The 16142-nt window shown below is 42.4% G+C and overlaps 2 protein-coding genes across 6 annotated transcripts in view; one reads left to right on the forward strand and one right to left on the reverse strand.

Moving 5' to 3' along the window:
• Positions 1-575: 575 nt before the first annotated feature.
• Positions 576-8904, reverse strand: LOC148326229 (cAMP-responsive element modulator-like). The gene is made up of 7 exons (XM_088311755.1): positions 8887-8904; positions 6537-6645; positions 5670-5744; positions 4956-5100; positions 4094-4177; positions 1223-1385; positions 576-1152 (listed from the first exon to the last, which is right to left on the reverse strand). Exons 3-7 carry the CDS (start codon positions 5733-5735, stop codon positions 1008-1010), a joined length of 603 nt encoding a protein of 200 aa, XP_088167881.1. The 5' UTR covers positions 5736-5744; positions 6537-6645; positions 8887-8904; the 3' UTR covers positions 576-1007.
• pard3ab (par-3 family cell polarity regulator alpha, b) overlaps positions 4100-16142 on the forward strand; it is an 81645-nt gene continuing 69602 nt past the window's right edge. For 3 of the 5 annotated variants that reach the window (XM_088311675.1, XM_088311680.1, XM_088311677.1), the window contains exon 1: positions 8706-9197. In XM_088311675.1, the coding sequence (XP_088167801.1) occupies positions 9078-9197 (120 nt within the window). In that variant the 5' untranslated portion in view covers positions 8706-9077. Of the gene's footprint in view, positions 4240-5825; positions 5868-8705; positions 9198-13931; positions 14045-16142 lie in introns of those variants that run through there. The other 2 variants (XM_088311678.1, XM_088311679.1) reach the window with 2 other exon arrangements.

Consider the following 16142-nt stretch of genomic DNA (forward strand, 5'->3'; position numbering starts at 1 on the left):
GATTGTGCTTTGATTGACGGGCAGCCACTGCCAGCTGAGTTTATTTTGATAACAATACTCATCTGTATTCATTCAAGTTATTATGGAACAAGTGAAGCCAAAAAGGAACCGCTTGAAAATCATCCGGATGCTACACCGGCCTGGGTAACAGCATTTTGTTTGTTGCCATGGCAAATTCTGGATGGCCTAGTGGTCTCTGTTTGTGGAATAGTTAGTTTGAGCCAACACTATTGTATCAAATGGCGTGGTTGTGGGTCCTTGTACATGAATACTACGCTTATGATACAAAAAAAAAGCTTTTTTTTTTAGCATTAAGTAATATTAGCTCATCATCTTTCACGTCCGAGCATTTGCGTTACCATTTCCGTGCTTGCACATGAGCACTATGTGGAAAGTTGGTGTTTAGCATGCATGAAAGACCTTTTAGCTTCTAATAAATTCTTTGTCATGTCATCGTCCTCGTGGCGGCTATTGGATTAAAAACTTTTTGTCGGGTTGACTTTGTTAGAATTTAGGACTATTAGCGTAGTATCTCGAGCCTCCAAGAAAAGCATTAATAGAGAGCATTTACCAAGTGGCTTAACTCGCTTTTTATCATGTTCTGGTCAGTTAAAAACATGCTTAATTGCGTTTGGATTTAATTAAAACAGTAAGGGGAGCCACTGGACACCAAATAAATAATTGCTATTTTTTTCTCTCCTTATGGCTGATTTAAACGGCTGGAAATTACATCATTCAAGTTAGCGCTTGCTACGCAGACTCCCAAAAACAGGCAGGAAAAAAAGCAAAAATGTCACAAACGGTGCGATCAGGGTGGCGTTCCCGGGAGCCACATTTCTTCCCAGTCCTTCAAACAGAGCACTTCTCAGTGTCCAGAGCAGAACGGCATTCTCGGAACACGAGGAAGGATGGTTGCGGCATGGCAGAGGCCTCAGCGAACGGACGCAGTCACAAGAGTTTTTCGGGTTGCGGTGGAAGGGAAACACTGGAGCAGTTTTCGTGTGCTCTTACTCCCCCTTGTGGCAGTAAATGTCCTTGAGTGCCTTCAATTCCTCAATCAGCGTCTTGTTTTGGTTCTCCAACACAGCCACACGGTTTTCCAGACACTTGACGTACTCCTTCTTTTTCCGCCGACACTCCCGTGCAGCCTCCCTGCCAAAAGACAACAATGAAAACACACGCAATGCAGGACACCCTGAAATGGTCGCTAGTCAACGCCTACCTGTTCTTCATGAGTCGGACCTCCCTCTTGCGGGTGACTTCCTCGGCATGGTGCGACAGTGGACTGTGCGTGGCGCCCGGTGCCGCTGCTGCCAACACGATGCTGTGGGCCAGGCCTGAGGTGGGCGAGCGCAACTGGCAGACGGGGATGTCTCCCGTGGCAGCTGTGGTAAGGCACGCATGACACATTATCACCTCTGAAATTGTCGCTTGTTAGCTAAAGCTAATGCTAAGTCAGAAGATTTCGATGAAATGGGCTGTGGTGGGATGACTCATGCCCTCGTTAGCTAAAGAACCAGTGCCCCTTTATTCTCCTTTATTCACCCTTTTGATGCTCACACCAAATTATGGTTTTACTTTGGCACCATCTTGTGGAATGTTGGTGTTGTTTTTGTAGATGTTAATTTGTTTACTGTTTTCTTTTATGTCACAACAATTTGTGCTAGCATGTTATCAAAGCTAGTATACCATTGATGAGGTGTGTGGGATGTGAAGGTGGCTTGTTTGTGTTGGGTAATTTAACTGCAGTTGTTTGTTGCCATTGAGCTTAAAGGAGACAAAAAAATGCATGCTTTTATCAGGTTAACATTGTGTTGTTAAAGTGAACAAGCTATTTTGGATTATTCAGTAATTTGAAACAACTGCCCAAGAACAGTGATTTGGGGGTAAAACATGTGGAATGGATGACGTTTTATTAAATGTAAATGTTATTTTACTGCATGGTGTTGCTGCTTTATGATTTTCCTTCTGTGTTGTTACGGGCTGCATGTATTTAAATCGAAATGGAATACCAGTTTTGATTTTTAAGTGCTTTGTGACATTTTGTGGCATCTATTCTGCACAGATTATCCCTATTCCCCACCAATAGTAGGAGTTCACTGTGGTGGAATATAGTAGTGCACCACTCAGTCAAATGGAAATGTTAATTACGTGGTTGCTGTGGAATAATTAAGCACCAAATGACCGTCTGGAACATTAAACAAATAGATAGTAGCTGGATATATTGTAATTAATTAATGGAAGTAAAGCCTTGTCCGTCTGTGTTGTGATATTGCTCTACTTGTGTAAATGATGCATTTTCATATTGTACATTAAGTCAGAAGAAGGCCATTTTGAACATTGATTCCGAGTTCAAAATATCTAAAATGTCAACTTTGGAAGGATGAGTCAGCTTGACCCACAAGGCACACTCAGTGATAAAAGAAGGACGTGCTGACGTCCTGCGTGCGTCCTCCCCTCCCCCTTCCGTTCCAGGAAGCAACGATGACGTCAAAGCAGCACATTTCTTCACCCCTCCCCTCCCCACTTGTGGCAAGTCTGCCTGTCAACAACGTGTTGCTCGCTCCGATTTGGGCACACAACTTTTTCGTCACTCAACAAAACACGACGAGCCAAGTGAGTGTGTGTATGTCCGTGTTATGTGTACATTCCCTTTACTGGTACAAAGTCTTTGAAAAATTAATTAGCTTTAGCAAACTTTGGCAACAATTGCCAAAAACCTGGTGGTGGAACATGTTGCCTGGCGAGCCATGTGCGCATGTGCAAGTTAGAACCGGAAGACGATGACGAAAAAAATACTTCTTCGAAAAACAAAACAAAAAAACGAATAAGAAGTACAGTACCAAAAGACCAACATGAGACGAACTAGTGATACAAAAAAAAAATTGACCGTACCTGACTCGGTTTCATCCCCGGTGACGGCCATTGTTGTTCCCCAGTGAGCCAGAACCGAATAAAAAGGAGGAAAAAAAGTGCTAGACCGCCTTCGTTGCCTCGCTGGCCGTCTAAAATCGTAATGGCGCACCTCTCTTGCTTCCTTGGCCGTCTTGCGTCGTTTCTGGCCGCTCGTCAACTTTGCGGCAGGATTACAATTACCAGCATTGGCGTCACGGTGACGTCACCGGTGGCCGCTGAAGTCAGTAAAGACGCGCTGGGATGGAGCCCCTCCTCCCTCACGCAGTAACATTTCAGGGGGAGGGGTGTTATTTTTAGAATCAGTGACGCAACTGGAGAGGCGCGACAAACACGAGGCCGCTCTGATTGGCCGCTTCTGCACGGGAGGCGGGGCGAGTGGTCAAAGAAGATGGCTTGTGTCAAATGGAGGAAGACGGCCGGAGCTTTACACAACTTTTCACTCACAAAGAGCTTTTACTCTTTTATTTGTCTGAATCACGCAGCATAATGCAGTCCAGTGAAACCCTATGGCTCGAAACTCAAATTTTAAACATCCAACCTATCTTGAAACCAGAATCCCAACAACCTTTTTTTAAAAGCCTAATTTGAAACCCTAACTTTGCCTTGAAACCTTACTTTGAAACCCCAAAAATGAGCCAGTAACCGTTTTTTAGACCCTAACTTTGAATTGAACTTGAATCCCTTCACCCTGGTTAGCACTCTACTTTGAAACGCTTATCCTGGTTTGAACTCTTATTTCTAAACCTTAAACCTGGGTAAAACCCTAATTTTGTCTTCAAAGCCATTTTTGAAACCCAAACTTGAATCTCTCTCTGGTCCAGGCTTGAAACCCTACTCCTTGTTTAAAGCCCTACTTTGAAACACGAACACTGATTTGAACCGCTAATTAGAAATCTAAACCCTGCGTAAAGCCCTAATTTTTGCTTAAAACCCTATTTTGAATCTTTGTCCCAGGCTTGAATCCTGATACCCTAATTTGAAGCCCTACTTTGAACCCGTATTCCATTGTCGAATCCCTGCTTTAAAGCAACAACCTTGTTTTCAAGCCCTAATTCTAAACCTTAGCTCCGGGTAAAACCCTAATTTGAAATCCTAACTTGAAATTTGACCCAGACTTGAAACCCTACTCCTCTTTTGCCTTGAAACCCTACTTTCAAATCCTGACTGGAAACCCTACCTTTTATGATCATCTGTCCTGCGTGGATGTAGAACTGGTGGCCGCCGCCTGGTGAAGCAGTGGCAGCACTCTGCGAGATGGCAGCTGTGGAAACGGAACCTACACATTATCAGGATGTCAATCAAGATGACCTCAAATGTGTAAATGTGAGCGAGCGCCTTTCATTTGTGTGCCTGTGAGAGTGTTTCAGTAGTGAATGTGGAAAAAAATCACAGTAATGAGCATGAATTTTTCAGTAGCATTGGTAGTCGTTGAGAGAATTTCAGTCGTTTGTATGAGAGCATTTCAGTAGTTGGCTCAAGAAAACGTTTACGCTGTGAAAGTGAGATGAAAAAAATTCAGAACTCAGCGTGAGAGCGTTTTATTACTGTGTGTGAGAACTTTTTTGTAGTGTGTGTTTCAACAGTGTCTATGAGAGTGTTTCAGTAGCCAATGAGAGTGGAAAAATGATCACCAGTGAGTGTGAGAGTGTTTAGTGGTTCATGTGAGAGCTTTCTCAAGTGTGTCAAAGTGTCATTGTCTGAGTTTTTCAACAGAACTCATGAGAGCATATTTGTGGTGTGAGCATTTCATTTGTGCGTATGAATGTGTTTTGCCCTGTATGAGAGCGTTTCAGTTGGATGTGTGAGAGTGTTTTATTTGTTGTGAGAGAGCTTTTCAGTGGTGAGTGTGGGCAAAAAAAAATCAGTACTATCATGAGAACATTTTGCTGGTGTGCATGTTTGTTTATGAGAGGGAGCGCACAAAAACAAAAACTAGTCAGTAGAGAGAGTGTCTCATAATGTGTGTGAGAGCTTTCTATAGTGTATGCTGCGGTTTAGAGTTGTGCTGTTACGCTCGACTAAGTGTTTTCGTATTTTACCGTATTGTCCCGATGTTGCGTGATAGCTTGTCGGCGTCAGAGAATTTGAGTCGTGCCCCTCCTCTCTCACATCGCCGTCCATGGATGTCTGCCATCCTGCGGGCGAGTCTCCGTCGGACTCGTGGTTTTCCCGCCTGCTTGACACCTGAACATGATGACGACAAGTCTGGAATCACTCCGTCTCAAATCTCTAATTGAAAATCCTAACCTTATCTTGAGACTTTACTGTGGAGCCCTAACCCTGGCTAGTGATCTTACTTCGAAACCTTACCTCCCACTACAAAACCTTGAAACCTGAGCACTTGTGTGAAACCCTAATCTGAAACCCAAATGTTTTGAGACCCTACTCCTGGCTTGAAACACTAATATAAAACCCCAACCTTTGTTTGCAACCCTAACCTAAGCTTGAAACCCTAACCCTGGTTTGAAACCACTGACTTGAAACCCTAATCTTGGTTTGCTACTCTAACCAAGGCTTGATGCGCTAATTTGAAACCCTAACCCAATGGTTCCCAAACTTTTGCAGTACCCCCTTTTTGGAGTTGACATTATTTTCAGACCCCCAACTGCCCAAACCCTTTGTTTACAACCCTAACACCGGCTTGAAGCCTCATCTCTGTAGCGTCTGTACGAGTGAAGACACACATGACCACACCGTGATCGAAATTCACGCTGTATTAAGTCTAAAATTTCAAAAAGTGGTACGGCGTTTACTTGAGATGTTCCATACAGGTGTTCTTCCTCATCTGTCGTCGAGTCGTTGGCGCTGTTGTTCATCATTGCTAACCTCTGAAGTTGGGGGGGAGGGGAAGACGAAGCCCAAAAAATAAAATAAATGTTAAACATGTTAATTTTTTCTTTTTTTTGCAGATTTGCCATGGCATGCTGGACAAACGTAGTACCTCGTTTTTAGTGAGTTGAATTTTGTGGGAAAAAAATTACAAAATGAGTTTTTGCACTTTGTGTTGTTTTCTTGTTCAGCAGTTTTGTGCCTTTCTTGAACGGTTATTTGGGGCAGCCTCCATATTGATGCGACCCATCCCTGCTCTCGATGTTCTCAGGCAATGGCGACCAGTCGCTTGTTTGTCTAGATGTGTGCTGACATCAACGGGCGACGTATCGGTTGCTGGTTTCTATGTGATGACTAAAAAGTGATGTGCGCGTGTGGAAGATGATAACCGATAATTTTCATACAGAAAGTGACACATATCTTACACGAGGGATGTTGGAACTGATGAGTAACAAATACTTGAAAGACAGAAAATTGGAATCAACAAATAAATATTGTATTTGAATTCCAAACCCTGACTTGAAACTCTGTTCTTGGCTTGAAAGCCAAATTTGAAACCCTAACCAAACCAACGTTAGCATTGGGCGCCAAAGTCTGGCGCTTCTCTTTTACTTTCAAGATCTCACTTCCGGCCTGGCTGCATTGACGTCACAGCGTTTAACTTGACTTGACTTTGTGCTTCCTGCTGACTCATCTCCGACGCTTTTCAGCTGCAACTCGATTGGACTTTTCACGTGAAATCCGTGACTGTGTGAATGTTTGATTGGTCGACGGATTGATTTGTGACTTACCCAAACTTTGACGCCGTGCTCGTCGTCACTGGTGACGAAGTGTGACCGCGCTCGCGTCGACCCACGTCAGCGACGACGAGGCGGATGACGACGACGACCAGGACAGGCGCTTTTGGGACAAAGAGTGCTTGTTGGCCAGAAACGAACAAGAGGAGAAACGTCTTATACTTCCGGGTTCGCTCTCCAAAGCCCAAATTAGGACCTTTAGTTAATAAGTCTCGGGCGATTACTTCACGACACAAGCCTCTTTGAAACCCCCTACCCTGCATTTAAAGCGTACTTTTAAACCCACACTTCGTCTTGTGACCTTAACTTTGTCTCGCAACCCCAATTTGAATCCCTAACCTTGGCTTAAAATTTTTGAACCCTCAACCTGGTTTGATAACCCACTTTGTCTCCCCAACCCTGGGTTGACACACTCACCGTCTTAAACCCCTACTTTTGAACTCCTAATTGAAAACTTAAACCCTGTTTTGAAACCCTTATTATTATTATACACTTATACAGTATTATTTTGCAAGCGCCAATCTCCAGCAGTGTTGGTTTGCAAGGCCCAGTGGTAACTTTAGCAGGGTGTTTTTTTTCTGAGATGATGTGCTAAAGATGTACAACTAATATGGTACAGTGTTTGGATTTGGCTTTTCAACATATGCAATTACATTTTTTAAGTTAATAAAACTGAGTTAACTGAGTTATAATATTTAATCGCGTGAAATGAAAAAAAAGTTGAGTTAACGCTTTAATTCTGACATGATATATAAATATATTGTAGCTGCGGCGTAATCGAGGTGTAAATGCCTCCCATAAACCCCCCCACCCAAAATGGAAAATATTAAAACAAAAAAAACTCAACCCATACTTTGTGGTTAATCAGCTTTCTTGCGGGGGCTCTGGTCACCAGTAACCGCGTTAAAGGAGGGATTACAGTGTTTAAATTGACGACAAATGAGCCAGACATTCCATAGGCGTTGCCCCACGCCGTATTACGCGTTACCATAGTAACACGCACAAACAACCAGGGGGCGTAGTTCTTATATACCGATGACCTCCAGAGGGTGCTAGTGATTCGTGTACGTAATTCAGGGAAGCATACTTGAAACTTATTTTGCACATATCAGCACATTTTACGACAATCATTCGAATACTTCGGTGGATTTCCTTGAATAGCAAGGCCAAATGTGAAACGTAAATATTTTCCTGAGAAATAGAGAGAAAACATGTTTTCTTCATTCTCTGCTGCTTTTAATTGGAATTCTCAGTTTTCGCGTAAACATTGATGTCAACAAAATGAAAGCATTCTTTGTGTTTTTGTGTTGGCGCAATGGCTTTGAAATCACGTAACGTTCAGGCTCAGGCTCTGATTCACTTTGTTGTTTTAATTTAAAAGGTGTGAGGCATTTGCGACGACCGAATCTCCACCTCTCACTTTTCCTTTGTTGTCTGTGTTTGCGAAAGGTTGGATGTTTTTAGGACGACATCACGTCAAATATTGGGGCTCAATTATATCTATATTTTAAATATCTTAAAATGTTTTCCTTCAGTATTACAACATTACCAACACTTTAAATTGCTTGCTTGCGTCATTCGCACAATTGTCGTTCTATAAGTAATATCGTACTATTGGTCACCTTACATTGAGTAATGACTTTTAATTAGAATGACCGTAATGACTGCACTTGTGTTTGTCGTAAATTTGCATTATGTTATAATGTATCACTGGAGTTGTTTGTGTTGCTTTTTGTATATGAAATGCGCTATAAAAATAAATATTTGATATATTGATATCGAGCATGCAGCATTGTCTAAAGTGGTGAGCTTCCAAATTAAATTAAAAAAGAGTGAGGACAAATAATAAATAAAAATCACATGCATTATTCTTCTACATTATTTTCCTTGTGTACGCTTTTTAAATCCACCCATCCTTTCTATACAAGAGATAAATGAAGACAATATTGGGGAAAGTATTAAATACAAATTGCACAAGTGATGTCATGTATTATGTAACTATATGACTGCACTGATTACTTTGTTTTACTCTACCAGACAGCATTGCGCTCAAGAATCAGAATCTTATTTGATTTGATATTTCGTTCTAATAAATCACATCAATTATCTGGTCGGCAATCGAGCACCTTTTTAGATCAGGATTGGGTAACGAGAGATATCCCGAGTTTACCTGAACGCATCACCAGGCAGCCGGGCGGGCACGCGCTCGGGAAGCGTCGCGAGCGAGCGCGGGAAGGAAAGAAGGAGAAGACGGAGAATTGAGGGATCGAGCCCCACAAAACAGGTGGTCAGAAAGAAGGAAAGAGAGAAAGAAAGACAAACAGACAGTAAGCAAACAACCAACCATGTCGTCCAGCGGGGGGAGACTCTGAAAGACGCTTTGGTGGAAGCACCACCGAACGAACCGAGGCGAGCCCACCCGCTCCCCTCCCCCGTCCACCCCACCGCGGCCGACCTCCGCCTCATGCCGCTTGTGGACTTGTTGCGATTCTTCTCGCCCGGCTTGGGAGCATCGAGCGAGCGCGGAAGGAGACCATGAAAGTGACGGTGTGCTTCGGACGGACGCGCGTTGTCGTGCCGTGCGGGGACGGCAACATTCATGTGTACGCGCTCGTCCAGCAGGCCGTCATGAGGTACAAAAAGGCCATCGCCAAGGTAAGACGAGTCTTCGTTTTCGTCTGGCTCTTGTTTTTAGCATATTAGCACGCCTGGCTAGCTAGCCTACTTGTTGCTGCTAGCTTTCGGGACGCGGAGGGATGGCGTGCTCGTGCGCGCGCAGACTTGGAGCAATCCGATTGATTCTGGCAAGTTTTCCACGTGCACGCTCACTGTCATTCCTGCGTGCAAAAGTTATCAATCACATAAATGAAACAACTAAAGTCGAGCGAGTCTCCTGCAGCTTTGTTGTTAGCATCAGGAGGACCACGCACGCGCATTTTGGCTGGTGCTGGTCCATGGAACTTTTGGGGAGCAAACGAGCGCCAGGGGCCGGTAACCTGAAATACTTCAATTTGGACCATCTCCCACAGAAAAAAAACACCGGGCGATACAAAACCTTTTTGTCATCTTAAGTGAGGATAACATATAAGTTTCTCCACCTAATATGTATAAGAAACTACAATATGTAGCATTTATGAAATCAGTAATGGAGAGCACGAAATGTTATTTCTGCATGCAAGTGCTTTTGATTGACCTCTTTATAAAAAAAAAAAAGATGCATTGGTTGCTGCTAGCAAAATGAAACAGTCATGTGTTTATGAAATTGAAGCCAAACGTAAATGATCTACCTGCGAACCAAAAATGCTGCCTGCTCTGTTCTGTCATAATTTTATTGCATGCAGTCAAGCTGCCAACTTGAATACAAAAGGGCTATATAATTTAACAGTTTAAAAAATAGATTTATAAAATAATAACCAATCCAAATATGAATTTGACACGGTTATTGTGATTTATTTTTCCCCTCCAGAACCTCAGCGCACCACGTTAAGACATCAAGGTCGTCACCTTCCGAAATGATTGTCAGGTTTCCACCAACAAATTGTTTTTTTTAGAATCAATCAAACGATCAATTATTCCATTAATTCCTCGGATGAATACTCCCTGCGCATTCCCCTGTTGGGGTTTCTACTTCCACTACTTCTTCTACCACTTCTACAAATATCTGGAGTGTGTGAGAAGCTTTGTGAAGTTGTTGTCTGGTTAGCAATGTAAACATAAAGTTTTGAAAAATTCTGCTGCTGATTCTTATTAAAAAAAATTTACAATCTGAAGTCATCTCCAAATGTTGACTCACTAGTTCCAAATTACACTATTGAGTCTGATTGATGACTTCAAAACTAATTTTTGGAGCCTACATGATGAGTCAAGTTGTCAAATTTATGACTTCATAAAGTGAAATTTCTCAAGACTGGAACTGGAAGTTGTGGAAAAAGTTAATAAATGATGTCTGACGAGATTTTTACCCTCATCGCAGTGAGGTGTGATCCCAAAATATCTTCTGATACGTCCAGTTGTTCACTTCGTATGATAAAAATAAGAAGTTGTCATGTTTTAAGATCATTTTGGATCTGCAAATAATGACGGCGATAAAGCATTTAGTTAAACCTGTTACAATATCCGCTACATTACGCTTATTACATGTTTTTTGGCGTCAAATTACTCGTTAGAGGAGGCAATTGCGAGGGTGTGTGCCTGTCATTAAATTTCACGTGTGTGGTAGAATTTTTTTTCTCTCTTTATTTTTCCGCACCAGGCGGGCCACGCCTCCCTTGCACGACCCGCACAGACGCTGTCTGCCAGGGGGCACGGCTGGTTGGCAGGGGGGGGCGGAAGTCGGCCACTCTGCTGCTATTTATACTTGCTTGCGAAACATCCAGCCAACTATTTAATGACCACAACACGTTTTTTGAAGCCGCATTTAACATTTGTCTGCCCTTTCATCACAAACAGCCAGCAAAAAAAGAGACCATGGCTGCTGAGTTAGCTAACAAGGCAACTCCTGCTAACCGCTAAGCTAACAGCTCGTTGATGGGATTTGTTGAAAACGGCGAGAAAAGTCAGTGTGCTTTGGAAAATGGAATGGATGGTCATTTAAGAGCAGCTGCTTTTTGGTGCAAGCAATTATGTCGCCATTTACATCTGACCCGATTGGTCGACTAATCACGACTGCTGTTGGTGATGAGTCGACTGGCAAAATAATGGCGTGTGGCAGGATTAATCTAATAGAAATTGTTCAATCAATTTGACATTAGTGTATGTGGCAACCGGTCTTTAGGTGTTTTTATTTATTTTGTTATTTATCATTGGTGCTTGTTTGTCCGGATGTGCCCGATGGGTGCTGGCGACCAAAAGTCAGCTGGGATAGACTTCAGCTCACCTGACTGCGACCTAAATGTGGAGAAGTGCCGTTGAAAATGGACAGATGAATAAATCAACTTGTCGTCAAATCGGCTTTTATTTCAAAGTGTCATCAAATTCCACGGAACGTGTTCCGACACTTTGGTATATCGGTCACATCTTATCAGATCAAGCTGTGTTCATGCGGGAATTGTTACATTTTCTTCCCTTTGATCCGCAGGAAGCTTTTACTTTTGGATTTTGCCCAGAGGGCCCAATTGTTTATTTTGAACCGTATGAAAAAGGCCGAGCTGTAACGCAAACACTTTCTTTTCTATCTGATGATCTTTTAAGAGCCACAAAATATTGTGTTGTGTGACAATTATAAAGACAGATCCACATATAAAAAGAGAGTAGGCACCTGTGTCTTATTTCACCAGCAGAAGTTCTTTCGTAATCAGTTGTTAGTTTCACAGAAAAACACGTTTCAGATGAAAAAAGTGGAGAAAACAAGCTTCCTTTGTGAAAGAAACTTGCCACGCAGAATCGTGACTTTGAGGCTGTTATGTTTTGCTTTGAAATTACAAGACATCAAAAACAAGACGGCAAAATAGTCATTTCATTCCAGATACAATTAAGAAGCACGCATTGAGCGCTGCTGAACGTCAGTTGTATTTTTTTGTCACGACACAGTTTCTACTACGTCCCGCGACGCATATAATATTAAATACATTTGTTTTGGAGTATGAGGTTTCTAAACTTGCCTGACTTGCGACGCGTCTTACGCGATTTACCGCCTTATCTCTATTATCAACTCAAAAGCTTTGCTTATCTCCAATCCAAAGCGATGCAATGCTGCCATCTGCAGGGACCTGTTAGTCATTACAAACCCAAATTTCAAGGCGGTTAAAAGCGTACCGGATGGAAATATATGTTGCAATCGACGGATTCCAGTTGATGGATAGAATTGTGTTTGGCGGTGAATGAGATAAACGTCGTGTTTCCGGACGTGTTGGATTAAAAACATTTTGCCCATTAGATTTAAAGAAAAAAAATATTTGTATTATTCTGTAGAAGTTGGTGAAAATGGCTTCAATGCTTGATTGGCATCAGAAGGAATGAAGCAAATCCCGGAAGGAAGCAAAGCTTGTTTTGAATAATGTAATTATCATTTGCTTCTTTGCAACCTGAGAGGGAAAAAAATGATTTCAATTGCAAAATTGGATCTGAGTCTGAGGCTTACCTCATCTTTATTCTTATTTTTTTTTTTTTTAAATAACTTGAGTCCTTTTAAAAGGCTTTGTCTGAAGAAATAATGAACAGAACCTGCATAGCGTTGCAAAGTGAGTCTGGCGTGTTTTCTCCCGCTGTGATGTTTGTGCGTATCGGCTTGTACTGTAACTTCCTCTGTCATTACAGAGGAATGCTTCCCGAGGAAAAAAAGAAAAAAGGCAAAACAACGCGCGCGCTTTGTCATCTTGAGAAGTCGCCTCATACCTGTGCAATGACATGCATGAGGGGAAAAAGATGGTGTCACATATGACTGACTTTCTGATGGAAATGCTAAGCGCAGAGTCGCCGTTTTTCCAGCGTCATTACGAGGAGCTGAAGGCCACAGCGGAATGTGTCGCAATAGTTGAAAGGAATCTGACTCATTGTCTTTCTTTTTTTTTGCGTCTTTACAACACAGGTGATGTGTGTTTGACAGTACTTGACATTTCCATCAAGAGTTCCCTTTCTTGAAGGTGGAGCCGCCTAAAAATAAAAAATGGATGCCTGTAACACCACGAGACTTAATCAGGATTAGGGCTGGAACGATTCACTGAAGCCCTGAGTCGATCGATTCGATTTTCAGTTCCCAATTTAGATTTGATTAAATTTTTTAAAATTGCTGTCATACACGTCTCGGCGCTTGTGTGGTGATGCGGCCATCCTCAAATGCATATTAGCCCATATCATCCACCATTTTCAAGAAACATTCTTGTATTTCTGTTAACTGACTTTATTTGATAGTTAACACATTGATATGACATCCGAATCGCTCTGCTATATCCACTAGACCAGGGGTGTGCAAACTTTTTGATTGGCGGGCCACAATGGGTTCTAAAATTTGACGCAGGGGCCGGACCCGGAGCAGATGGATGGAGTGTTTTGGTCACCTCACCTCATCAGAGAAAAAAATACATTTAATTTTAAATGAAAATGAACAAAAGCATTACGACAAAATATCTGTGTTTGACACACCAGATTATTTAGAAAATAAAACATTAACAAGATTTATTCATTTAATTTATTTCAAGTTTGGCAGGCCGGATTAAAACATTTAACGGGCCGCTTGTGGCCCCCGGGCCGTAGTTTGCCCATGCCTGCACTAGACTCTTGGTTCATCTCTACTGTGCCGACAGTGGAAAAAATAGACGAAAAAAAAGGGAAAGTTCTAAAGTCTGACTTGCATCGCCTAAGATGTCACGTGATCCGACCTGGCGTTGTCTGCTGTTATGTGGGATGCATGCTGGAGATAAAAGCCGGCTCCTCGCGTGGAGTCGTGCGTTCCGATGACATTCCGGTTCATTTGCTTGTCACCGGCCAGAGGCTGCCGCTTCCATAATCGGCACAATGCGGGATTAAGAGCTTCCCCGATGATCCCGCTGACGCTGACCCTGCTCGTGAGTAAAAATGCACCTTGACAAATACGACCTGGCCCTGTGGAGATGTCACTTGAACAACTCTGCGGAAGACAAATAGTGGTGCAGGAAAAGTTGAATGGAGGGAACTTCTTTGTCCATTGCGGTGATTCAATGTTTGTGCGTTACCATAAACTTCATGAGTTGAGAAGCGACAGACACGAACCAGTGTTTATTCCTAGGGCTAAATCATTTATCGTTTTGGGCCTGAAATCGCGATCTCAGACAATGTTATTTCGAGATTGTCAAAGCTGCGTTTTTTTTTTAAGGGCTCTGATCCCCAGCATAATACAATAAACTCCCAAACTCGTTTAAAAAAATAAATAAAATAAAAGCGTTACGTCTACGTCAAGCTCCCGGAAGTATTTTTGTCTACTTGAATGCTAGGTGCTTCCTCCGTGGTGACAAATAAACTACCTCACTATCAAGTAGCGTTTTAAACGAGGTGGCGAACAAGGGGGTCGCTAAGCGTGCTAATAGCTAAAGTGAACAACAGAGGCGAGAACGACCCAAAATAAGTAATAATACCTGTCAGGAAAATCGCAATACTGTTTTTTTTTTTCAATCAATGCCAGAGGCAAGACGGCTTGAAGTGCATAGGAAAACTGCTGAATTGTGTTTAAAGGACACTTGGAGTAGCCGCTTGAAAGAAAAAAAAATGTGCAGAACACTCAAGTTGTCCTCCATGCCGTAAAAGTGTTTTGGAAACAAGCCTGCACATAACAATAAAAGCTGTTTCGTGATGCTCAATTTGACCACAAAATTCATCCACTTCCTTTGCTTTGACCTCATCTGCTATGTTGGCCCGTATTTTTCCAGGCTAGGCGCTATTAACATCTTTTAGGGAGTGCATGTCACACAACATAAGCTGTTTTTGGTTACCTCGTTTAGCTTCACGGAACTCATTAGATACTGAATTGAGTGAGTTCCATACCGAGCTATGAAAAGGAAAATGAATTGAAAACGATTAATCGATTAAAGTCGATAAATCGATTTTGCAAACCCAACTTTACTCGCGCTCATGTACGAATATGGAGTCAGCCTGAGGATGAGGAAGGGGGGCGGTTAAGGAGGTGCGAAGCAAATGAGTAATGAAGTTGAAGTCTGCTGTGGCCGCGGGCCAATCATCAGCAGGCTGTCAAAGGAAGCGCTGCGCTCTATATTTAGCTCACAAAGCCTCATCACCCTAAGTAGACGCAGTCATCATTAATCTACGCTCACAAATCAGACCCTGCCACCCTCTGATTTTTGTTTTAAATTTTTTTGGGGAGGGGGAGGTATACGTGAGGTTACCTCAGCAACCGATGGTTGTATTTATTTTGATTCTTTCTGTCACTGAACCGACACTTTAGTCACATCGCTGCCGGCAATTAGCGAGCGGCCCCTAAGATGGGCGCTCGCACTAAACAACACAAACCGTACTCTGATCAACTTTTTGGAAGCAAAAAAAACTTGGGGTGAACGACACCTTGATGAGAAGAATTAAGTTATTCACTTTGACTTTAAACGCGAATTAAGAATAATCACACGTGACATTGCCTGTCCGTTTAAGAAAACTTTTGTCCGTTTGGGCTTTTTTGTTGTGACGCCTGGTTGCCGTGGAGCTGCAGGGACGTCACAATCCCGTGACGTAAAGAGACAAAAATGACTCTAGTCTTGTTTTTTTTTTGTTTGTTTTTTTTTTTAATTCTGTATTTTTGGAACAAGAGGATTATTTGCGAGTGGCTGGGAACATTTGGTGAATGGACACAGGTCGCAGCGTGGGATTATTTTGTGGAAAAGACTCCAAGCTTTGTCGTTGGTCGGCATGCGACCGCTGGCTGTCAGATAACAACAAAAAATTCGGGGGAGAAAAGTTCATATGAGGGCAAAATATTGGAAACAGCTTTCAATATGATGTAAAAACATGTTATTCATTGGCAGTGTTGTCAACTTTACAAGTCAGTGGCACAAGACTGGGGCAAACGTATCCATGCAGAAGCAGCGGTATATTGACATGGAGACACTTTTTTACTGTACACTTAGCCCAAAACGTTAATTAACTCATTTAATCCCAGAAATTTCCACTCGAGCAAACGCC

Source organism: Idiotropiscis lumnitzeri, chromosome 12 (genome assembly GCF_059441095.1).
Source record: "Idiotropiscis lumnitzeri isolate Australia: NSW breed Sydney's pygmy pipehorse chromosome 12, RoL_Ilum_1.0, whole genome shotgun sequence".
NCBI lineage: Eukaryota > Metazoa > Chordata > Actinopteri > Syngnathiformes > Syngnathidae > Idiotropiscis > Idiotropiscis lumnitzeri.

Bases quoted from the DNA above. Each gene is read 5' to 3' on its own strand.
- LOC148326229 (XM_088311755.1), bottom strand. From the start codon at position 5,735: ATGATGAACAACAGCGCCAACGACTCGACGACAGATGAGGAAGAACAC. The intron at 4,178-4,955 runs GTAAAATACGAA...CCGTTTCCACAG, and splicing joins CGCAACATCGGGACAATACG to CTGCCATCTCGCAGAGTGCT. The intron at 1,386-4,093 runs GTAGGGTTTCCA...GCCTTACCACAG, and splicing joins AGGACAGATGATCATAAAAG to CTGCCACGGGAGACATCCCC.